This window comes from Coregonus lavaretus (genome assembly GCF_964263955.1).
Source record: "Coregonus lavaretus genome assembly, chromosome: 3".
NCBI lineage: Eukaryota > Metazoa > Chordata > Actinopteri > Salmoniformes > Salmonidae > Coregonus > Coregonus lavaretus.
In genome coordinates this window covers 55,016,503-55,040,926 of record NC_139990.1, presented here as the reverse complement: position 1 = coordinate 55,040,926, position 24,424 = coordinate 55,016,503, and the positions used below count along the sequence as shown (strand labels likewise).

Sequence of the window (24,424 nt, the reverse complement as noted above, 5' to 3'; positions counted from 1 at the left end):
TACCCTTGCCCTGGCCCTTGGCCACCCCGGGGTGGCCCCAGTGTGGGATAGCAGGCGCCAGGGGTGGGGGGACCCCTGGTCCTCGGGGTAGGAGGAGGATAGCTCCAGGTCTGACTGTGGGTGTGGGGGGGACTGCATCATCTGCAGCAATAGCTGCTCCGCCGACAGCCCCTCTGACCTTCTCTCTCCCTGGTGGTCATCGTCCAGCCAGCTGTAGACACCACCGCTCCACGGGCCTGTCCGCCTCCGCTGTGCCTGTGAAGGGTAGGACTGCTGAGGCCAAAGCAAAAGAGCACCAGCGTTATCTGCCATGAGCACCTATAAGCAAGCAGCAGCTTAACTCAGAATGAGAGGAGGAGAGAGAAGGAAGAGAGGACAGGGAATCCCACCATAAGGTGCAGCAGAGAGAAGACGAAGTGAGTGGAAAGATAGAGGAGAGATTGGAGAGAGAGAGGTGGGGAGTGGGTTGTGCAGATCCTTTGTGTTATTCACCTAGGAGACCCAGAAATGGTTAATTCAAGCACCGCCTGCTCAGTGGCATCAGAGCAGCAGCCCTGTTGTGATTCTTTACCTTCTCAGTTTTACGGCGACCAGGAGGGATTCGGTGGTGCAGCCTGCGATGTCTCACGCCGTCGTCTGATAGGTCTCCCAGGAATCCATCCAGAGAGACAAAGTCTAAAGACGAAAAGGAACCGTTGCAGTGGTCATTAGACATACAGCGTTAATACTTCACAGTTAATGCATTCCCTCACAGCTTTGACCAGGATCTTCTAAAAGATCTGACAATATTAAATAAACAGAGGAAAATCCCTTTGTATGATCACTTCTCAATAATGTTATATTACTACCTTGGCTGCGTGGGCCGGGGCCTCTCCTCCGGCCAGGGGAGGCAGAGTTGGAGCCCACAGTAATCTCCAGGTCGGAGTCATAGTCCAGCAGGTCAAAGTATGAGCGCGGCTTCACACAGCGCCGTGGCTGCTTCCTCACAGACGGGCTCTGGCTGTCCCCCACCTCCATCCCATCAACTTCCTCGTTGCTAGACTGAACCATGCTGAGGGAGTGCCGCCTGCGCTTCCCAGGACCTCTAGGGAACTTGCCACTCAGACGACGTGCCTTTCGGTCTTCAATCTGATCGCATCTTTTATATCTTTTGGAGGGGAAATCATTTATCACTTAGTTGTCTATTCAATCTATATAATTTAGTAGCATATATGTGAGTTCGTCACCTTTGCAATTCTGATGAGCAGCACACTTACATGCAGCACTGTCGCTTCGTATTGGGCCCTCCAAACTTGGGTTTGTCCAGGCAGTTCATGCACTCGCCACAGTCCTCCTCGTGGTTGCAGCCCTTGCAGATCCCACACCTCCGAGAGCGGAGCCCAAACGGTCCAAGGCTCTTTTGTTTAGCAAAACCTGCTCCCGACTTCCTGACCTTGGTAACCTTCTGATCCGGCAGCCCAGGGCTGTCTGGTCCAGAGGGAGACAGACCACCTGCAATATATGTAAGGTATATAATTATGATGTCTTTCATAGGAAAGTCAAAGAAAATTGTGTGGAAAGACAAGAACGCAGAATGTCACTCAAAAATGTTTGTTGAGAGATTTGCATTGATAATCAGTTTTGAAAGCTTGAGGCTCTACCTTGGTTTTTGCCTGAGGGGGATATGCCAGTTCTCTCATGCAGTGGCAGAGCACTGAGTCTGGGGATCATATCTTCAGGCACCAGCGCACGAGGCTGGCCCAGCACCACAGCTGCTGCACGGCACACATGCTTGATGCGTGGACCCCCCGCTCTGCGGAACTCCTGTTAACAAGGAGAGAGGGGGGACAGGGAGGGATGCTGTTATGACACATTCATTCATCACAATGAAAAATGTATTTATGACCAGAATTGGTGGGTCTTAGTGAGGAAAAAACAACATACTGATACTTTATTGAGTAAGAGAAAGAAACAAAGTAACATTCAGACACATTGAATAGCGAGACTGAGACACTGAACGTAAAACATGCAGAGAACAGCACAGACCAGGATGGTGTTTATATGCCCATACCTGTGACAGGGGAGGGTCAGTCATGTTTGAGGCAGCAGGCTCAAGCTGCTCTTTCTGTTTCCTCCTTTGTCTCTTCCCAGCTGCATCTCTGGAGCCAGCAGGCCCTGATAGAAGCTGCAGGTAACATGTTTCATCACTATGGGCTTACACAGGAAGCTCTCCAGAGATATCACAATATTGTTGTTAATGAATATCATCCTATTTAATGACAATGAAGGGAAACATAAAGCATATTCTGTATCAGAAAAAAATCCCATCATGCATGTTGTTTACTGCAAAAAATAACCGTCTGCATGCCCATTTTGATGTGTATTATTTTCATGAGTGAAACAATTATTACCCCTGAGGTCTTGAGTTGTTTCTGCTGGTCGATCTTGTTGAGCTGGACCTTGGCTTTCTTGAGCAGATTGAACATCCTCTTATTGGCCCCTGTGAGGCGAACTCTCTGGGTGGCTCCTTTCTCCTCAGCAGCAGCACGGTCAGCCTCAGCGATCATGTCCAGATGCAGCTCCTCTGGCTCAAGCTTTCCTGCTTCTGGGACAGAGAAAGTCCAAAAGGTATGCCACTTTACTTTCCAGGGTAGTTTAAGCAGTGAAAACCAAGTAACATACAAACAAACAAAAATACCAGGTTTACATAATGTGCAGTTATTTATCAAGCAAGCTAATGTTAAACAACTATCAGCATGAATTGGCTCATTGATGGCTCTTTGCTTACCTGCAAGACATTGTTCTGCATTTATTTTGTCTTCCTCTGTCAACTCCTCATGTTCTCCATATTGAAATGTTAAGAACTTTGAGTTCATAGTCCGAACACACACAGAGACTTTTCGCACAACCCCAGGACTATCAAGGTCCTCAATCTTGAGCTTGGATTTGCCTTGCTTGGATTTGGGTTTGCTTGGAGCTGTGATTGTGGGACGTTTCTTCAGACAGATGCTCTTGACTTCATCATCTAGACCTTCCGCTAGCACATGAACAGAAGATTGAAGAGTATTGCAAACACCATCTGTCATCATATTTTTTATTCTCCTTTTGGGAAGTCCTGGTTGCAGCTTCTTCAGTCGCTTGTACATCTTTAGGTGAGATGTTTGCTTGTTGAACTTGTAGGGCCTTTTATTTTTCTGAACCTCCTGGGGATCGGTTGATGGGTCAGAAGCAATTTGGAATTCTTTGGATAAAAGTAAAGTCTCATACTCGTTCTGTAGAGTTTTGTCCAGTGTATATACCTCCTCACCAGACTCTCCTGGCACATGCCACTTGAAACTGGGATTCCTCAAAAGGGACTTCCTCTTTCCAGACTGCTTTTCTGAGGATAAGCTGTCACTCACGTCAGTGGTTTCCTGTTCGAGTTCCTGAGTTGAGAACAAATCGACATCTAACTGCGCCTCATTTAGAAATTCTTCTTCGTCGATAGGCAGATCAGGAGTAAGCTCTCTACCTGTGCCATCTTCTCGTTTCCTTCCAGTGCGTGGGTGTAAGCCGAATAGTTGGCCTTTCTTCGGGGAGTTTCTACGTGGCAAAACGGACATGCCCGCATCATCCATAAACCTCTGTGGAGTCTTGATCACCCGTGAGGACCGGGCACTGACAACAGGCATGATGAAGTGCTTTATGTTTTTAAGGTACTTTGATTTACCAGGCTGGTCATCAAAAGCATCAGACTGTGGTTCATCATCCACAGTGTCTTGTATATCCTGCTCCTCCAAAATTTGCTGGGCGAGATCCATTTCTACCTGCTTAGATAGAGTTTTAGGCCTGGCTCTTGGTCTTTTGGTACCAAGGAACTGAAGGCTTGAATTGGGGACCTTTTTCCTTCTGTACTTCGTCTTGAGGATGCCAATGAGTTTAGAGCTTGCCGGTGTGGAAGCAGCCTCTGGGGAGGAAACTTCCTTTAGGTCTACCTCGTCAACAGCTTCAGGTACCTTACCTTCAGGCGATTTACTCTCATCACTCTTTATCCCTCTTGGCCTCTGCCTTTGTTTCTGCCTCTGTCCAATCAAGGCTCTTCGCTTCTTTTTGCCATGTTTGAACAGACTTCTATGACGGCATGGTTCTGTCTGTTCAATAACAGGGTGCTCTAACAGCAGTACCTTTCCACTCACTAGTGGCTGGGTCTCTGGCTCCACCTTTACCTCTGGTTGAGTGTCAGCCAAAGTCACAGGTTCAGATAGGGCTAATTCTAGGTTTGGAATTTCAGATGATGTTGGTGTCTTTCTTGACTTCTTTCTAATTGAAAGGCTAGAAGTTCTTCTCCTTCTAGGTTTAGAGACAACAGACAATGTGGAGACCTCCCCTGTCTGTGGTTCAGATGGGGCCATCTCTGTGTTTGGAGTTTCAGATGATGTTGGTATCTTCCTTGACTTCTTTCTAATTGAAAGGCTAGAAGTTCTTCTCCTAGGTTTAGAGACAACAGACAATGTGGAGACCTCCTCTGTCAGTGGTTCAGATGGGGCCATCTCTGTGTTTGGAGTTTCAGATGATGTTGGTGTCTTTCTTGACTTCTTTCTAATTGAAAGGCTAGAATGTATTCTCCTAGGTTTAGAGACAACAGACAATGTGGAGACCTCCTCTGTCTGTGGTTCAGATGGGGCCATCTCTGTGTTTGGAGTTGCAGATGATGTTGGTGTCTTTCTTGACTTCTTTCTAATTGAAAGGCTAGAATGTATTCTCCTAGGTTTAGAGACAACAGACAATGTGGAGACCTCCTCTGTCTGTGGTTCAGATGGGGCCATCTCTGTGTTTGGAGTTTCAGATGATGTTGGTGTCTTTTTTGACTTCTTTCTAATTGAAAGGCTAGAATGTATTCTCCTAGGTTTAGAGACAACAGACAATGTGGAGACCTCCTCTGTCTGTGGTTCAGATGGGGCCATCTCTGTGTTTGGAGTTTCAGATGATGTTGGTGTCTTTCTTGACTTCTTTCTAATTGAAAGGATATCATTTATTCTCCTTCTAGATTTAGAGACAACAGACAATGTGGAGACCTTCTCTTTCTGCGGTTCAGATGGGGCCATCTCGGTGTTTGGAGTTTCAGATGATGTTGGTGTCTTTCTGGACTTCTTTCTAGTTGAAAGGATAGACTGTATTCTTCTTCTAGATTTAGAGATAACAGACAATGTGGAGACCTCCTCTGTCTGTGGTTCAGATGAGGCAAACTCTGTGTTTGGAGTTTCAGTGGGTTCAGGTAACATCTGTGTCTTCCCTGGCCTCTTTCTAACTGAACTCGAACTTCTTCTCCTTCTAGGTTTAGAGACAACAGACAATGTGGAAACCTCAGTCTTCAAAACCTTATCGGTCTGTGGTTCTGCTTCACTGGCAGGTTCCTCAGATGGATGTTCCGCATTTGGACTTAATTTAAGCTTGTGTTTGTGGGTTGTCCAGGGTTTATGACTTCCACGCTTCTTTCGTGGTGTAGAAATCTTTGCCGACCTTCTCCTCCTTGCTTTGGGAGTAGTCACAGCATTTGTGTCTGATAAAGTAATTTTTTCATCCAGAATTTCAATTGACTCTTTTGTGATTACCAGTATATTTTTTTCTTCAGGCGCAGGACTAGTTTGCTGGATCAAGAATGATGGTTTTGAGCGTTTAGGTTTACCGGGTGAGGATACCTTTTTTATCTGAAGGGGTGGAACAGCCTTTGCCACAGTATCACAACAGTCAGTTGGTTGAGTGGTCTCCTCTGGATGTGGTTGCGTTACCCGTCCCACTTCAACATGAAGAGAGGACTTATCCTCAAGAGACGAAGCCTCCTTAGTCTTCTTCTTGGAAGACCTCTCATTATGTGTGTGCTCAGCATCTCTGGAGGTGGTAAAACTCGTGGCCTCTTTCTCTTCAGGGTTCTCTACACTCTCGATCACACTGGGTTCAAAAAGAGAGGCTTTGTCCAATTCAGTGGTATTCCGCTGCTTCTTTGTTCCATTGACAGTATTTCCAGAGCCCTGCACTTGGGTTTCCTTGATTTTCCCCTTAACCAATGTAAGTGTCCACACAAACTTGCTTCGTTTTTTCTTACGAGAGGAGCCCTTACTGTCAGACCGAGATGAGCCTTCCAATTTGGGGTTTCTGATTCTAATCAGCTTAAAAGTTGGAATCCCGATTATGTCATCGTCATTTTTAAAAGCCAGACCATCATTGGATTCAAAAATTTGCTTTTCAGGTTCTGTGGCTAATGGAACATGGATTTCTGTGACCATCTTCTCTTCTTGATGTGCCTTGCTTTGTTTACGTCTACTCTTTCTGGATGGTGGTTTGGCTTCCTCTATTCTTGAAACCTCTAACAAGGACTCTGCCAGACATACTTTGTCATTGCTCTGGTTTTTTGATTCTGTTACAAAGCCTCCATGTGTTTCGGAGGGTGGATTAGTAGTTCTATTTCTTCTTCGGATCACCAGTTTATTGACTTCAGTGCTAACCTCTGTGGTTCTTTCTTTCCGTTTGAATTTCTTAATGTCAGTTTTTGGCTCCGCATTTCCACTTCCCAGTGCAATGTCCTGTTTGCCTGTTGATTTTCTACCCCCCTCTGATTTTTGGTCATCAACCTCCCCAACTTTGGCCCCACTTTGAACACAGGGTTCAGTGATCTTGGAGGCAGATCTACCACGCCTCCTTGCAGGTATGGCTCCTCTGCCTCCCTCATCCTCAGTGCCATTCAGATGCTGTGCCTCATCAGCTTGTGTGTCGGTCTTTAATTTGACATGGGCACTGGAGATCTGGTCACCTTCGACATCATTAGCTTTTGACTGAAAATTAAATCCTTTTACCTTCAGCTTCTCCACAGATTTTTGACGTCCTCCCTTTTCCTTTCTCACCGTCTTCTTGGCCACCAACTTGATGGTAATCCTTGGAGTTGACGTTGCCCCGTTTTTCACAGGACGCCTCTCCTTTGCTGGGTTTGAGTGCTTGTTTTTTGAACCCTTCCTACCATCCTTGGAAGGCACTGCATCTGGAGGAATTGCACAGTGGACTTCTTGTGAAGATTGTGCATCTTCTTTAGGAGTTGGAGTCTCCTCCGTCTCTTTTGGGGTGACTACAAGAGGTGGCTTCTCTCGTATCCTTCTTGATTTTGTTTTGACAGGATCACCTTATGGAGGAAAAGAACAAATGAGAGAGGAAATTACTATCATATCTAAGATGATGTACAATGCCTCCAGAAAGTATTCATACCCCTTGACTTATACCAAATGTTGTGTTTCAGCCTGAATTCAAAATGGATTCAAATGAAATTTCTCACCCATCTACACACACACAATACCCCATAATGAAAAAGTGAAAACATGTATGAAAAATGATATAACAAAATGATAATAATAAAAAAGTTTGCTAATTTATTGCAAATGAAATACAGAAATTAATTTACACAACTATTCACACCCCTGAGTAAATACATGTTAGAGTCACCTTTGGCAGCGATTACAGCTGTGAGTCTTTCTGGGTGAGTCTAAGAGCATTGCACCCCTGGATTGTACAATATTTGCACATTACTCTTTCTAGAATTCTTCAAGCTGTCAAGTTGGTTGTTGATCATTGCTAGACGACCATTTTCAAGTCTTGCCATTGATTTTGAAGCCGATTTAAGTCAAAACTGTAACTAGGCCACTCAGGAACATTCAATGTCGTCTTGGTAAGCAACTCTAGCGTATATTTGCAGAGGTGGAAAAGGTACCCAATTGTCATACTTGAGTAAAAGTAAAGATACTTAAATAGAAAATGACTCAAATAATAGTGAAAGTCACCCAGTAAAATACTACTTGAGTAAAAGTCTAAAAGCATTGGGTTTTAAATATACTTAAGTATGAAAATTCCTTATATTAAGCAAACCAGACAGGACCATTTTCTTGTTTTTTTCATTTCCGGATAGCCAGGGGCACACTCTAACACTTAGACATAATTTGATGACAAGCACACCCACAACATGATGCAGCCACCACCATGCTTGTAAATATGAAGAGTGTTACTCAGTGATGTAGTGTGTTGGATTTGCCCCAAACATAACACATTGTATTCATTTATTTGCCATATTTCTTGCAGCTTTACTTTAGTGCTTTATTGCAAACAGGATTCATGTTTTGTACAGGCTTCCTTCTTTTCACTCTGTAATTTAGGTTAGTATTGTGGAGTAACTACAATCTTGTTGATCCATCCTCAGTTTTCTCCTATCACAACCATTAAACTGTAACTTTTTGAAAGTCACGATTGGCCTCATGGTGAAACTCCTGAGCGGTTTCCTTCCTCTCCGGCAACTGAGTTAGGAAGGACGCCTGTATCTTTGAAGTGAATGGGTGTATTGATACACCATCCAAAGTGTAATTAATAACTTCACCATGCTCAAAGGGATATTCAGGGTCTGCTTTTTTAATTAATCTACCAATAGGTGCCCTTCTTTGCGAAGCATTGGAAAACATCCCTGGTCTTTGTGATTGATTCTGTGTTTGAAATTCACTGCTCGACTGAGTGACCTTACAGACAGTTGTATGTGTGGGGTAAAGCAATGAGGTAGTCAATCAAAAATGTGGAAAAAGTCAAGGGGTGTGAATACTTTGCGTAGTTTAAATGAGACATTCCAAAATAATTTCCACTGCATTAACATTTCCATTGGAGAACTGTTTATATTCACTGGTAACACAGAATTACCCTTGTACCTTAGAGATTATGACTTGGTAGTTTAACTGTACAACCAGATAATGCTCTGAATCTGTATACTTTACCCATTCAATAATTGAGTAGGGTTGGGCGGTATACTGTATACCGGGGTATTTGGAAATACCCACAGGATGGTTTTCATATACTGTCAAAACTATTTATTTGAAGTTTTTGAATACATTAAAATATTTGCAGCTACTTTTTAAGTAAATACCTGCAGTCAACTTGTACGATACGTTAGGAGATAAAGCAGATAACATTCTTCATTTCTCCAGTCACATTTTTCATTATGAAGCTTACCATATTTCCCAGAACAGCAGCAAGGCATTTGTTTGTTGTAAAGAACACAATGGGAGAAAGCGGGAGCTGGTGAGTCCATAGTATTCTATTTCTCTATCGGTGGTGAGTCTCTCTCTGCTGTGTGGTGCACATGAGGTGATAAAGTTACACTTGTATGCAATTCACTACTAAATGTTTGCCATCAGATATCTTAACTGTCTAAGATGTGCTATACTCTCCAGCTGTGTATTTGGTTACTTGTTAGTTATCTAAGTACAGTGAGGAGAACAAGTATTTGATACACTGCCGATTTTGCAGGTTTTCCTACTTACAAAGCATGTAGAGGTCTGTAATTTTTATCATAGGTACACTTCAACTGTGAGAGACAGAATCTAAAACAAAAATCCAGAAAATCACATTGTATGATTTTTAAGTAATTAATTTGCATTTTATTGCATGACATAAGTATTTGATACATCAGAAAAGCAGAACTTAATATTTGGTACAGAAACCTTTGTTTGCAATTACAGAGATCATACGTTTCCTCTAGGTCTTGACCAGGTTTGCACACACTGCAGCAGGGATTTTGGCCCACTCCTCCATACAGACCTTCTCCAGATCCTTCAGGTTTCGGGGCTGCCGCTGGGCAAAACTGACTTTCAGCTCCCTCCAAAGATTTTCTATTGGGTTCAGGTCTAGAGACTGGCTAGGCCACTCCAGGACCTTGAGATGCTTCTTACGGAGCCATTCCTTAGTTGCCCTGGCTGTGTGTTTCAGGTCGTTGTCATGCTGGAAGACCCAGCCACGACCCATCTTCAATGCTCTTACTGAGGGAGGAGGTTGTTGGCCAAGATCTCGCGATACACGGCCCCATCCATCCTCCCCTCAATACGGTGCAGTCGTCCTGTCCCCTTTGCAGAAAAGCATCCCCAAAGAATGATGTTTCCACCTCCATGCTTCACGGTTGGGATGGTGTTCTTGGGGTTGTACTCATCCTTCTTCTTCCTCCAAACACGGCGAGTGGAGTTTAGACCAAAAAGCTCTATTTTTGTCTCATCAGACCACATGACCTTCTCCCATTCCTCCTCTGGATCATCCAGATGGTCATTGGCAAACTTCAGACGGGCCTGGACATGCGCTGGCTTGAGCAGGGGGACCTTGCGTGCACTGCAGGAATTTTCTTGCATGGAGCCCCAGACCGAGGGTGATTGACCGTCATCTTGAACTTCTTCCATTTTCTAATAATTGCGCCAACAGTTGTTGCCTTCTCACCAAGCTGCTTGCCTATTGTTCTGTAGCCCATCCCAGCCTTGTGCAGGTCTACAATTTTATCCCTGATGTCCTTACACAGCTCTCTGGTCTTGGCCATTGTGGAGAGGTTGGAGTCTGTTTGATTGAGTGTGTGGACAGGTGTCTTTTATACAGGTAACGAGTTCAAACAGGTGCAGTTAATACAGGTAATGAGTGGAGAACAGGAGGGCTTCTTAAAGAAAAACTAACAGGTCTGTGAGTGCCGGAATTCTTACTGGTTGGTAGGTGATCAAATACTTACAGTGGGGAAAGAAAGTATTTAGTCAGCCACCAATTGTGCAAGTTCTCCCACTTAAAAAGATGAGAGAGGCCTGTAATTTTCATCATAAGTACACGTCAACTATGACAGACAAAATGAGAAAAAAAATTATTATATCGATTTTTATGAATTTATTTGCAAATTATGGTGGAAAATAAGTATTTGGTCAATAACAAAAGTTTCTCAATACTTTGTTATATACCCTTTGTTGGCAATGGCACAGGTCAAACGTTTTCACATACTGTTGCTTGTATTTTGGCCCATTCCTCCATGCAGATCTCCTCTAGAGCAGTGTTGTTTTGGGGCTGTCGCTGGGCAACACAGACTTTCAACTCCCTCCAAAGATTTTCTATGGGGTTGAGATCTGGAGACTGGCTAGGCCACTCCAGGACCTTGAAATGCTTCTTACGAAGCCACTCCTTCGTTGCCCGGGCGGTGTGTTTGGGATCATTGTCATGCTGAAAGACCCAGCCACGTTTCATCTTCAATGCCCTTGCTGATGGAAGGAGGTTTTCACTCAAAATCTCACGATACATGGCCCCATTCATTCTTTCCTTTACACGGATCAGTCGTCCTGGTCCCTTTTCAGAAAAACAGCCCCAAAGCATGATGTTTCCACCCCCATGCTTCACAGTAGGTATGGTGTTCTTTGGATGCAACTCAGCATTCTTTGTCCTCCAAACACGACGAGTTGAGTTTGTACCAAAAAGTTATATTTTGATTTCATCTGACCATATGACATTCTCCCAATCCTCTTCTGGATCATCCAAATGCACTCTAGCAAACTTCAGACGGGCCTGGACATGTACTGGCTTAAGCAGGGGGACACGTCTGGCACTGCAGGATTTGAGTCCCTGGCGGCGTAGTGTGTTACTGATGGTAGGCTTTGTTACTTTGGTCCCAGCTCTCTGCAGGTCATTCACTAGGTCCCCCCATGTGGTTCTGGGATTTTTGCTCACCGTTCTTGTGATCATTTTGACCCCACGGGGTGAGATCTTGCATGGAGCCCCAGATCGAGGGAGATTATCAGTGGTCTTGTATGTCTTCCATTTCCTAATAATTGCTCCCACAGTTGATTTCTTCAAACCAAGCTGCTTACCTATTGCAGATTCAGTCTTCCCAGCCTGGTGCAGGTCTACAATTTTGTTTCTGGTGTCCTTTGACAGCTCTTTGGTCTTGGCCATAGTGGAGTTTGGAGTGTGACTGTTTGAGGTTGTGGACAGGTGTCTTTTATACTGATAACAAGTTCAAACAGGTGCCATTAATACAGGTAACGAGTGGAGGACAGAGGAGCCTCTTAAAGAAGAAGCTACAGGTCTGTGAGAGCCAGAAATCTTGCTTGTTTGTAGGTGACCAAATACTTATTTTCCACCATAATTTGCAAATAAATTCATTAAAAATCCTACAATGTGATTTTCTGGATTTTTTCTCTCTCAATTTGTCTGTCATAGTTGACGTGTACCTATGATGAAAATTACAGGCCTCGCTCATCTTTTTAAGTGGGAGAACTTGCACAATTGGTGGATGACTAAATACTTTTTTTCCCCACTGTATGTCATGCAATAAAATGCAAATTAATTACTTAAAACTCATACAAATGTGATTTTCTGGATTTTTGTTTTAGATTCCGTCTCTCACAGTTGAAGTGTACATATGATAAAAAATTACAGACCTCTACGTGCTTTGTAAGTAGGAAAACCTGCAAAATCGGCAGTGTATCAAATACTTGTTCTCCCCACTGTAAGTGGCTGAATTAATAAGGAGACGGGTGGTTAGCTTTCTGCCGTGTTTGATAAGTCAAAGAGCTCTGGATGAATCATCTGTACAGTTGCCATTTTTTCCCTGTGCTTCCAACTAGCATTTTTTCCTCCTCTTCGTTCTTCTCCCCTCTTCTCATTGTATACGTGCTGTTCTTCAGACAAACATGTATTACAACTTTGTTTATTTGCACAATTTCTCTCGTCACTTTAGCTTGTAAATGTCCACACTGAAAATGGCTACTAGCTATACTTGCGTAACTTTATGAGCTGGATTTGCCAGTCTTTGCAATTGGTTTGTTTGTTTGCGCTCGTTAGCATGTAGCTAAAAGCGTCTATGAGAATTCGCTATTACGTGTGCTAATTTTGTAAACAGACTCCCAATGGGACTTTTTTTGCGTTTTTAGCGCCCATTGTGTGCTATGCCAGTAATACCGTAAATCCCGGGATGGCAGAAGAACAGTATGGAAATCTCAATACCGCCCAAGAATAATAGATAGGTGGCAAGGGATGGGCATAGGTGTAGAATAGGCTAATACTTACTTTTGAAGGGATTATGTCTGGACCGTACGGGGCCTTGATATCCTTTACAATCAGATTCAAATCCTGTGAAATCCTCTCCCTGAAAAGCAAGGACAGATTATTAACTTTGGACACCCAACGTTCTTTTTCCAACTGTTTCACAATTTTCCATAACATCACAACAGTTTGATACCGAATATGCATTTGAAATTGATGAATAGTAGTTCACATGCAACAATTAGGCCTAAAAGCTTTGACAACTTGACAATGACCTAACACACACACACACCAAAACACAACTAGGCCTATGCAACTGACTGCTAGTACAAGTACTGTTGACTACAGAAGCTTTTTTATATCCCAACCTTGAGGGAGAACAGTGGCATGGCAATCTAAAAAAAATGTACGTTTGATTTGTGTAATGTCATGTAGTGAGTGGGCAATTCCATGGTAACGGAATTACGCTGAGACTCCGATTTTTCACTTTAAAATGTATGCTAAACAAAAACCATTGATTTCAAAGTTGAACAAACCATACAACTCTATGCACAAGGACTACTTTGAACAATTTACACAAAACATTTCACAAAAACACATTTACGGCAAGAACTGCGCAGATGCTAAATTTGGTAACAGTAAAATCTCCCTCTATTTTTCACACAACCACATTTTCCAAAAACTCTTAAATATCTGCTCCGAATTAAGATTCACAGATGTTTGCAGAGAGAATGGGGTGTCAGCTATGACATGACACCTTGACTTTGAAAAATCTATTTTGGTTATTGAATACACTACGTGAAGTGAATTTACAACCGGTAACAGAACTATGATAACGGAATTACATAATGGTTCACTGATCTGTACTACACAGAAATGCATAATTATGGATATGAATGTCACTCTTCATGGTGATGTATCCTGAATTAGGTACACAAACGTAAAAATATGCAATATCATACATTGCATATATGGGTATTATTCTACACATTGGCCATTATTCTCATGATCTCCGCCCCCAAACAAGAACAAATTTGGTTGGTCCGGATCAAATCTGAACCAATCATAGACTTCTATGTAGAGTACAGTACATCACAGTTCAGTACAGTATAGTTCAGTACAAGGGATGCAAATGTCGGTCAATTTTGCTGCTGACTAACCAACCCTCATTAACCGGTCAATAAAACAGTTACATTTTTCCAAACAGTAAAATGGCGTGACCATCCGAAAATATGCATGGCAAAGGAGCTGACGTTTTTCATTAAGAGCTTAATGCAAACACGCAACAATAGCAAGCCTATCGTCTTACAGTCAAAAGGCTATATATAGCCTATGATGGAACATGCAACTCTTGTAATGAAGCAGCAAATAAAACGTACATTTTCAAACATTTGCCTAAATCCATTATGCGGGAAAAAACATTCTAAACAGCGCACCTAATGCGAGCGGTTCCATGTGTGACAGAGATTAAAATCTCTGTTAGAAACCTATAGACTAATAAGCATGAGCGGTCAAATGTATTTTCGGCTGCTAACCAATTAACGGTTAACTGTTAAGATCCCTATTCAGTACAGTAGACTTGTGTGCTCTACTGTACCAAACTCTACTGTACCAGGGGTGGCGTTAGTTCAGAAATCTGCATTTTAAACCATTTCCCATGCGTTTTATGTTGAAAGACAGTGATTTTTTGTTTCAATAGGGTGATCAGGGGCATGCAACTATAGTTCTCCTTCACAGAAAATACATTAGCGCAACACATACGGCCATCACATTTATATTGTTTACAGTGAGGGAAACAAGTATTTGATCCCCTGCTGATTATGTACGTTTGCCCACATGATCAGTCTATAATTTTAATGGTAGGTTTATTTGAACAGTGAGAGACAGAATAACAGCAACAAAAATCCAGAAAAACGCATGTCAAAAATGTTATAAATTGATTTGCATTTTAATTAGGGAAATAAGTATTTGACCCCTCTGCAAGACATGACTTAGTACTTGGTGGCAAAACCCTTGTTGGCAATCACAGAGGTCAGATGTTTCTTGTAGTTGGCAACCAGGTTTGCACACATCTCAGGAGGGATTTTGTCTCACTCCTCTTTGCAGATCTTCTCCAAGTCATTAAGGTTTCGAGCCTGACGTTTGGCAACTCGAACATTCAGCTCCCTCCACAGATTTTCTATGGGATTAAGGTCTGGAGACTGGCTAGGCCACTCCAGGACCTTAATGTGCTTCTTCTTGAGCCACTCCTTTGTTGCCTTGGCCCCCAAAGCATAATTTGTAAGTCGCTCTGGATAAGAGCGTCTGCTAAATGACGTAAATGTAAAGTTTCCACCTCCATGTTTGACGGTGGGGATGGTGTTCTTGGGGTCATAGGCAGCATTCCTCCTCCTCCAAACACGGCGAGTTGAGTTGATGCCAAAGAGCTCAATTTTGGTCTCATCTGACCACAACACTATCACCCAGTTCTCCTCTGAATCATTCAGATGTTCATTGGCAAACTTCAGACGGGCCTGTATATGTGCTTTCTTGAGCAGGGGGACCTTGCGGGCGCTGCAGGATTTCAGTCCTTCACAGCGTAGTGTGTTACCAATTGTTTTCTTGGTCACTATGGTCCCAGCTGCCTTGAGATCATTGACAAGATCCTCCCATGTAGTTCTGGGCCGATTCCTCACCGTTCTCATGATCATTGCAACTCCACGAGGTGAGATCTTGCATGGAGCCCCAGGCCGAGGGAGATTGACAGTTATTTTGTGTTTCTTCCATTTGCGAATAATCGCACCAACTGTTGTCACCTTCTCACCAAGCTGCTTGGCGATGGTCTTGTAGCCCATTCCAGCCTTGTGTAGGTCTACAATCTTGTCCCTGACATCCTTGGAGAGCTCTTTGGTCTTGGCCATGGTGGAGAGTTTGGAATCTGATTGATTGCTTCTGCGGACAGGTGTCTTTTATACAGGTAACAAGCTGAGATTAGGAGCACTCCCTTTCTGGGAGCCAGAAATCTTTCTGATTGAGAGGGGGTCAAATACTTATTTCCCTCATTAAAATGCAAATCAATTTATAACATTTTTGACATGCGTTTTTCTGGATTTTTTGGTTGTTATTCTGTCTCTCACTGTTCAAATAAACCTACCATTAAAATTATAGACTGATCATTTCTTTGTCAGTGGGCAAATGTACAAAATCAGCAGGGGATCAAATACTTTTTTCCCTCACTGTATAATAGAAAGAACGTTTACAAAATGCATCAAGATACAGTATCTTATGCCTGCTCTTCTTTTTCGCAGAATGCAGAATTCTGCATTAACGCGTACTGAACTATACTCTACTTTTATTTACTGCACCCAGCTGTGCTTCACTGTACTGTGCAAACTTGTGAAACATAGACGTCTATGATTGGTGATCGGACCAAATCTGAACCAATCATGGACGTCTATGTTTGGGTCAAATCAAGGCCGGTCCAGACCAACCAAAAAAAACGACATCTGTGGACGTTGAAATCAAGGCCGGGGCGGACTGACCAAATTTCAACGTCCATGGATATCCGGTGTCGGTCGGTGCTCAGTGGGTTCAGATGCTAGTTACAGTAAATGGAAAGAAAGGGGTCTCATGGGTAGTTGTTAGTAAGAGCCGGGAGAGGTAACATTAACTGGGGGGGAGGTGGGGGGGGCAAAACATACAGCGCATTCGGAAAGTATTCAGACCCCTTGACTTTTTCAACACAAAAAAAATTGTTATAGCCTTATTCTAAAATGGATTAAGTTGCTTTTCACCCCCCCCCATCAATCTACACACAATAGCCCATACTGACAAAGAAAAAACAGGTTTTAGAAATGTTTGCAAATGTATTAAAAATAAAACAGAAATATTACATTTACATAAGTATTCAGACCCTTTACTCAGTACTTTGTTGAAGCACCTTTGGCAGCGATTACAGCCTCGAGTCTTCTTGGTATGACGCTACAAGCTTTGCACAGCTGTATTTGGAGAGTTTCTCCCATTCTCCTCTGCAGATCCTCTCAAGCTCTGTCAGGTTGGATGGGGAGCGTCACTGCACAGCTATTTTCAGGTCTGTCATGTGCCTATTACAGATGAATGGCCTCCGTCTGGCCACTAACATAAAGGCCTGATTGGTGGAGTGCTGCAGAGATGGTTGTCCTTCCGGAAAGTTCTCCCATCTCCACAGAGGAACTCTGGAGCTCTGTCAGAGTAACCATCTGGGTCTTGGTCACCTCCCTGTCCAAGGCCCTTCTCCCCAGATTGCTCAGTTTGGCCGGGTGGCCAGCTCTAGAAAGAGTCTTGGGGGTTCCAAACTTCTTCCATTTAAGAATGATGGAGGCCACTGTGTTCTTGGGGACGTTCAATGTTGCAGACATTTTTGGGTACCCTTCCCCAGATCTGTGCTTCGACACAATCCTGGCTCGGAGCACTACAGACAATTCCTTGCTCTGACATGCACTGTCAACTGTGGGACCTTATATAGACAGGTGTGGGCCTTTCCAAATCATGTTCAATCAATTGAATTTACCACAGATGGACTCCAATCAAGTTGTAGAAACATCTCAAGGATGATCAATGGAAACAGGATGCACCTGAGCTCAATTTCGAGTCTCATAGCAAAGGGTCTGAATACTTATGTAAATAAGGTTTCTGTTTTTAATGTTTAATCAATTTGCAAACATTTCTAAAAACCTGTTTTCGCTTTGTCATTAGGGGGAATTGTGTGTAGATTGATGAGGAAATATATTTTTTAAATCCATTTCAGAATAAGGCTGAATACTTTCCGAGTGCACTGTAACAGTATGCCAGTGGGAGAGAGGACAGTAGCAGGTGATTCAACTGTGGTTTGTGACTACTATGATTTCCCATTGTTGACAATTGCTGTAATTCCATTAATGATTGCTAATAATTGATAAACAACAACAAAAATATCAGTAAAAACACTAACTATTTGGTAGGTCTACCTTTACTTGTTACTTCTGTGAACGTTCATTATCCTCCCTCCACATGAGGGAGAGAAATTTTAAAATATCTTAAAGATGTGGGATTTTGGTAATGGAATTACAAGGCACAAGGAAATGTTTCTTCAACTTAAAGGCAAATCGTTTCTCTAAAACTAAATATGATTTTTGATATTAGTTGGCAGGGGGTCTTTACTTCAACATTGTGTTTTGATGTATTTCTAATACCTTTTATGACTTTCTGGTAGATATTTTTTAAGATCCCTTTTCCATCTATTTGACCATAAATCAAAGCTATTACTTATGCCTAATTTGTAAAATGACATGTATTTATTTTTATGCATCTGTGCCTTCATTTTCCAAAAATATAGACTCTTAGCTTTCATTTGACACGCAATTTGATATGCTCCTACAAACTTCACGTTGGTGCTCATGGGTCCTTTTACATGGAAATGACCAAGTATAGTGTTATAGGTTACTGCCTTCTTGGAATAGGTCTCTCATGTCAAATGTTTACCATCATTGGGATGACCTGTAGATTATCGTGCTAGTCTTGAGCACCAAACTATACCATTACAAACCCAAAACAAGTGCACGGGACAAGCCATTATATCAACTAGTTAAGTTAATCATTCACAAACAGTCCAAGCACATCTTTTAAATTCTCTCCTCCTCCAGGTAATGCCTCGCCATCCATGAACAAAGCTGCATTACCAAGAAACCAGCAGCAATTTACCCAGTCATGCCTGGGAACTTGGGAGGGGTTGGAGGCCTCTAGCTACATCTGCTACATGCCTGTTAATATGCAAATAAAGTCGATATTATGGCAGCAGCATTTTGTCAGCTAATGTAGAGCTAGGGTCCAAGCCAGATTATCAACATATGAATACTTGCAGTCATTAGGTAGGCCTAGGTCATTTATATGTCAAATCGAAACATCTAATATGCTTTTGAGTGGTGCTCCTCTCTTGCTTGTAATGAATTTTTTTTTTTGACTGCATCTCACATCATGACAAATTTACCCACTACCGGGTTTCGTTATCATAGTTTTCCCTCCAATGACTTCTCCAACAAGCTAGTTACATTAGCAAGCGTTACATTAATTGACTCAGTGACTGTGACAAAAAACGGACCTGGGTGACATTCTGCAAGCCATGTTTTTGAAAGGAACGTGAAATGATCCCCATAAACGGTAGTTAGCTAGCTATCATAGAGAGTAGTTATGACGTAGCCCCTCCCCCTCTTGAATTCATAGAAACATTTATGTAGCTACGTTCGTTACTCACTGCAGCAATTACAGGCATAAACCAGCTAAACGCCAACTTAAGACAAATACCTGGCTAGCTAGCGTAGGTGTAAGTTATTCGTGGTAAATCGTATGTCTAACTAACCATAGAACTCCAATGCAGACAAACATTACATTAGCCTTCCCCTTCTTTGTTAGTTAGCGCTATTGACGAACATCCCATGAAGTGGCTACTGCTAACGTTAGCTAGCTAACTAATGTTGACACTTATAGCAAAGTATTATGAAACGGAGCTAACTCTACAAGACACACACACAAAACTACACACCAACATAGGTAACCAAAATGACATGATAAAAGAAGCAAAAAAATACTAACTCCAGCAGCGATTTGGGCTCTCACCTCTTCGCTCCCACTTGAGCTGTACCCAGCCTCCGCTAGGTTCTTGTGGTTCGACTCTATCCCAAGTAAGCGCAAGTGAGACTGGTCCTCGTTTAACGATAGTACCAGGCTTGTGGGCCTTGGGCCTCCAGCATTAGTCGCATCGTCAGCTTCTGCCCCTGATCGGTCGAGTTGCCATCGCTTCTCAGAACGCAAGCGGCTGCGAGACGACCAAGGCCGACCAGGGAAGCGACCTCGGGGTGCAGCAGTACCAACTTGCCCTCCTATGGCAGCCGCGGTTGCTGATCCGCATCCCGCTGCCGCCATCATAGCTTCAAAAACAACACCGATAGCAACTTGAGGTGAGACAAGAGGGAAGGCGCGAGTTCGGGAGGGGAGGGGAGGGGAGGGGAGGGGGGGGGGGGGGGGGCTGCCGGGAAATGAAGTATTTCCACGGGAAAGCTTCACAGGGTAACTTGCAAATCTTTATTTAAATGATGATTGGAATTTATAGGAGTGGTGTGTGCAATGCAATATACTTTGTAATGCAAGTAATAAACCCATTTGATATTAAACAAAGGACACTTTGCTCGATCATCGTTTGATTACAACCATTACGATTATTGATAATTAACTACAAGGCCCAGCTTACCTCCATGCAAAAAAAATACACATTTTGTGAATGGCCATCTACGGCTGTACCAAGATTTTTAAGGCTTGTCCCTATAACTCAGTGGCCGAGCGGCTTGTCCTCGTCTTCTGATATGATCATACTGAATGAACCACTGTAGATTATGTGCGCGCTCCTTACATGAGAGAGAGTCAATGCACTTAAATCAAGCTCTAAACATAATTTGAAAATAAGAGAGTCAATGCAATTAAATCAAACTCTAAACATAATTTGAAAAGAAGAATTACACATCCACAAGTCTAGGCCTATATTTTTTGCATTGATGAGAGGAGAATTGTGGGGGGATATAGGCTGTATATTGCAATACACTTCACTGATGGAAATTATTCACAGAATGAGACATGCAGGTTTACAGTAATTTTGCAACTGCAAGGCACATATTTTGCATATCTTTTGCATGGCAATTCAGATCATCTGCACTGTCAGCAATCATAGGTGATTTACTACGAGCAAAAGTTAATTACACTTTTTAAATATATTTTCATTTAAATGCCAAAACATACGTTTTCTATGTACGCTAGCTGAACTACATTACCCACAATGAACTGGGGGTGCCAGTGTGGACGTCACATCCCCCTCTACAGAAAACTGGAGCAGGAAGCAGAGGGGAAATGCTTTTTTGTGTTGATGTTTTGAGCTGTTTAACGTTAAATTCTCGAGCAATTTAGAGCTATTTGACGTCTATATAATTAAAGATTACAGGTAAAAGCCTCTGCAAATATGATTAATGCTGTCTTTTCTGTAATAGTGGTTCCTATAGAGGAATATTGCTATTAACATTGTAGCATATTTAGTTAGCCATCCAGCTATCTTAGCGCAGATATCAGCACGCAGTATTTTCGACTGCTTTAACAAAACTTAGCTACTAGCCTACACATTTTCCCTCAAAATACTTCAATAGTTCGCAACAGTGGTGTTGAAATATGTTATTTTATCGCGGATCTGTGTAATCTGGGCAGATAGCCAGGCCAGAGTTGAGTGGGATCACAAGACTTGTTCCCGCTGTTATCGATAGGGGGCACCCTCGTATTTTACAGACGGGCAGTTCCATGTAGACGAAATGTGCCAGTCTAGATCTTCATCAGACCCTCTCACTTTTATACTCTTCCTTCATACTTCAAGGTCTCTTTGAAAAGCTGTCAATACGAAGGGGGAAATCAACATGAACCTAGAGCGCCTTCCCAATGAGGAGAAACTCACCCTCTGCAGGAAATACTATTTAGGTAAGTTGGTAAGAGTGAACCACTAAGTGCTGTTCTTCTCTAATTATAAGTCACGTGACCAGGGGATTTCTATCCACTGGCATGGTTCAAAGATAAAAACATTGCATGAACTATCCAATGTTACTGTTGTGAATTGATGTTTTCACAATGTTGTGTGTGTATGTATGTATATATATATATATATATATACACACACACTACCATTCAAAAGTATGGGGTCACTTAGAAATGTCCTTGTTTTCGAAGGAAAATCATTTAAAAATAACATCAAATTGATCAGAAATACAGTGAAGACATTGTTAATGTTGTAAATGGCTATTGTAGCTGGAAACGGCTGATTTTTTTATGGAATATCCACATAGGCGTACAGAGGCCTATTATCAGCAACCATCAGTCCTGTGTTCCAATGGCACGTTGTGTTTGCTAATCCAAGTTTATCATTTTAAAAGGCTAATTGATCATTAGATAACCCTTTTGCAATTATGTTAGCACAGCTGCAAACTGTTGTGCTGATTAAAGAAGCAATAAAACTGGCCTTCTTGAGACTAGTTGAGTATCTGGAGCATCAGCAATTGTGGGTTGGATTACAGGCTCAAAATATCCAGAAAAAAAATAACTTTCTTCTGAAACTAGTCAGTCTATTCCATGCAAGAAATTGCCAAGAAACTGAATATCTCGTACAACGCTGTGTACTACTCCCTTCACAGAACAGCACAAACTGTCTCTAACCAGAATAGCAAGAGGAGCAAGAGGACAAATACATTAGTGTCTAGTTTGAGAAACAGACGCCTCACAGGTCCTCAACTGGCAGCTTCATTAAATAGTACCCGCAAAACACCAGTCTCAACGTCAACAGTGAAGAGGCGACTCCGGGATGCTGGTCTTCTAGGCAGAGTTGCAAAGAAAAAGCCATATCTCAGACTGGCCAATAAAAATTAAAGATTAAGATGGGCAGTCTGAGGTATGGATTTTTCTTTGCAACTCTGCCTTGAAGGTCAGCATCCTGGAGTCGCCTCTTCACTGTTGACATTGAGACTGGTGTTTTGCGGGTACTATTTAATGAAGCTGCCAGTTGAGGACCTGTGAGGCATCTGTTTCTCAAACTAGACACTCTAATGTATTTGTCCTCTTGCTCAGTTGTGCACCGGGGCCTCCCACTCCTCTTTCTATTTTGGTTAGAGCCAGTTTGCTCTGTTCTGTGAAGGGAGTAGTACACAGCGTTGTACGTGATCGTCAGTTTCTTGGCAATTTCTCGCATGGAATAGCCTTCATTTCTCCGAACAAGAATAGACTGACGAGTTTCAGAAGAAAGTTCTTTGTTTCTGGCCATTTTGAGCCTGTAATCGAACCCACAATTGCTGATGCTCCAGGTACTCAACTAGTCTCAAGAAGGCCAGTTGTATTGCTTCTTTAATCAGCACAACAGTTTGCAGCTGTGCTAACATCATTGCAAAAGGGGTTTCTAATGATCAATTAGCCTTTTAAAATGATAAACTTGGATTAACAAACACAACGTGCCATTGGAACACAGGACTGATGGTTGCTGAAAATGGGCCTCTGTACGCCTATGTAGATATTCCATTAAAAATCAGCTGTTTCCAGCTACAATAGCCATTTACAACATTAACATTGTCTACACTGTATTTCTGATCAATTTGATGTTATTTTAATAGACAAAAAAGTGCTTTTCTTTCGAAAACAAGGACATTTCTAAGTGACCCCAATCTTTTGAACAGTAGTGTATATAATATATAATGCAAGAATAATGTAGTAATACTGTAATTACTCTCTCTATCTCAGGGGGATTTGCATTCCTTCCGTTCCTGTGGCTGGTGAATGTGGTGTGGTTTTTCAAAGAGGCCTTTGTAAAGCCAACATATACTGAACAACTCCAGGTCAAAACATGTGAGTGTCAATCAGCCAATCAGAGTCTATGTACACAGAGAAAGTGCTGTGAATTAATATAGCTAAAGATTCCTGTACAAATTATTAGTAGTCCAGGTTTCTTGTGGCTCATCCACATACTGGATAAATAATACATTTATGTTACAGGTTGTGTGTCTTATGAGATGTAGGCCTATGGTCGATGAGATAAGATGATCCAGCTAAAACATAAAGTTGGCTTTGTATTAGTTTAACATTAGTTTAAGTATCAGTTAAAGCGTGCAGTTTCTAAGCAAACATGACTACAATAAATTACATCTCTCTTTCAGATGTAAAGCGATCAGGGCTGGGGTTGCTACTGTGGGTTGCAGTACTCACCACATGGATAACCATATTCCAACACTTCAGAGCAGAATGGGGTGAGGTGGGCGACTATCTCTCCTTCACCATTCCACTTGGCATTCCCTGAGACAGACAAGGCAGGAAACAAGAAAGCTTCCTCAGTCCACTCTTTGTCACTGATGGTCCACTCATACACACCAAATCATGTCCCATATACTGTAGCTAGAACTATTCTCATTAGGCTAAAACTGTACCTGAGATGTGTGGCTACTGTATAAAACTTGACCATAACAAAATAATAGACAGATCTAACATAGGTTGAAATAGTTAAATGTGTAGTTGATCTCAATGGATAATCATGGTAATTTTTTCTGGCCTTTAATGAGTGGGAAGATGTCCTATGAACACTGCACCTTTTCCCCAAATTGTGTCTAGTGTGTGGATGTCTCAACACGTTTGAGTAAGTTTGGAAGGTTATACAGGCGAATGGTATGTATGACAAAAATAAATCGCAAATTCATTAACTTTCTAAATGAAACGGAAGTGTATGCCTTTTTTTATTTGTTGTAATAAAGTATTAAGGTTAGATGCTGGATTGTGGTCTAGTGTGCATTTTATTAGACATTTGGCTCATATGGATATTATGAGTAATATGATGGGTATGTGCATAGCTTTGGATAACAATATCCAATTGGCTTTGTGTTTAATATGTGAGTATTTGTAACACTGAGTGCTCACGATTACAACATACTTTTCCCAGATAATTAATTCATAGGCTCCTTTGAACTCTCACAGTGTAAACAATTCCAACAGTGATGAGATATTAGCCAGTAAAGTACTTTATGATTGCAGCGATATGATTTTTAAGTGCTTAACTGAGCTC

General features: G+C 42.2%; 2 protein-coding genes across 2 annotated transcripts in view; one reads left to right on the top strand and one right to left on the bottom strand.

Annotated features, from left to right (window-relative positions):
• LOC311127058 (histone-lysine N-methyltransferase 2A-like) overlaps positions 1-19,771 on the bottom strand; it is a 55,734-nt gene extending 35,963 nt beyond the window's left edge. Inside the window, exons 1-9 of the mRNA XM_084158802.1 lie at positions 19,399-19,771; positions 12,838-12,916; positions 2,768-7,129; positions 2,391-2,584; positions 2,051-2,164; positions 1,641-1,803; positions 1,257-1,491; positions 849-1,147; positions 572-675 (exon numbers count right to left, since the gene is read on the bottom strand). Of these exons, the coding sequence (XP_084014928.1) occupies positions 572-675; positions 849-1,147; positions 1,257-1,491; positions 1,641-1,803; positions 2,051-2,164; positions 2,391-2,584; positions 2,768-7,129; positions 12,838-12,916; positions 19,399-19,731 (5,883 nt within the window). The 5' untranslated portion in view covers positions 19,732-19,771. The remainder of the gene's footprint in view (positions 1-571; positions 676-848; positions 1,148-1,256; positions 1,492-1,640; positions 1,804-2,050; positions 2,165-2,390; positions 2,585-2,767; positions 7,130-12,837; positions 12,917-19,398) is intronic.
• Positions 19,772-20,672: 901 nt separating this feature from the next.
• Positions 20,673-24,134, top strand: psenen (presenilin enhancer, gamma-secretase subunit). Its single transcript, XM_084158801.1, has 4 exons — positions 20,673-20,794; positions 21,215-21,315; positions 23,116-23,220; positions 23,529-24,134. Exons 2-4 carry the CDS (start codon positions 21,255-21,257, stop codon positions 23,666-23,668), a joined length of 306 nt encoding a protein of 101 aa, XP_084014927.1. The 5' UTR covers positions 20,673-20,794; positions 21,215-21,254; the 3' UTR covers positions 23,669-24,134.
• Positions 24,135-24,424: the final 290 nt, after the last annotated feature.

What these genes read in the sequence shown, in the direction of transcription:
- psenen (XM_084158801.1), top strand. Translation starts at nt 21,255, where the DNA reads ATGAACCTAGAGCGCCTTCCCAATGAGGAGAAACTCACCCTCTGCAGG. An exon ending in CTGCAGGAAATACTATTTAG is followed by an intron (nt 21,316 to 23,115) that starts GTAAGTTGGTAA and finishes TCTCTATCTCAG; the next exon opens with GGGGATTTGCATTCCTTCCG. An exon ending in ACAACTCCAGGTCAAAACAT is followed by an intron (nt 23,221 to 23,528) that starts GTGAGTGTCAAT and finishes TCTCTCTTTCAG; the next exon opens with ATGTAAAGCGATCAGGGCTG.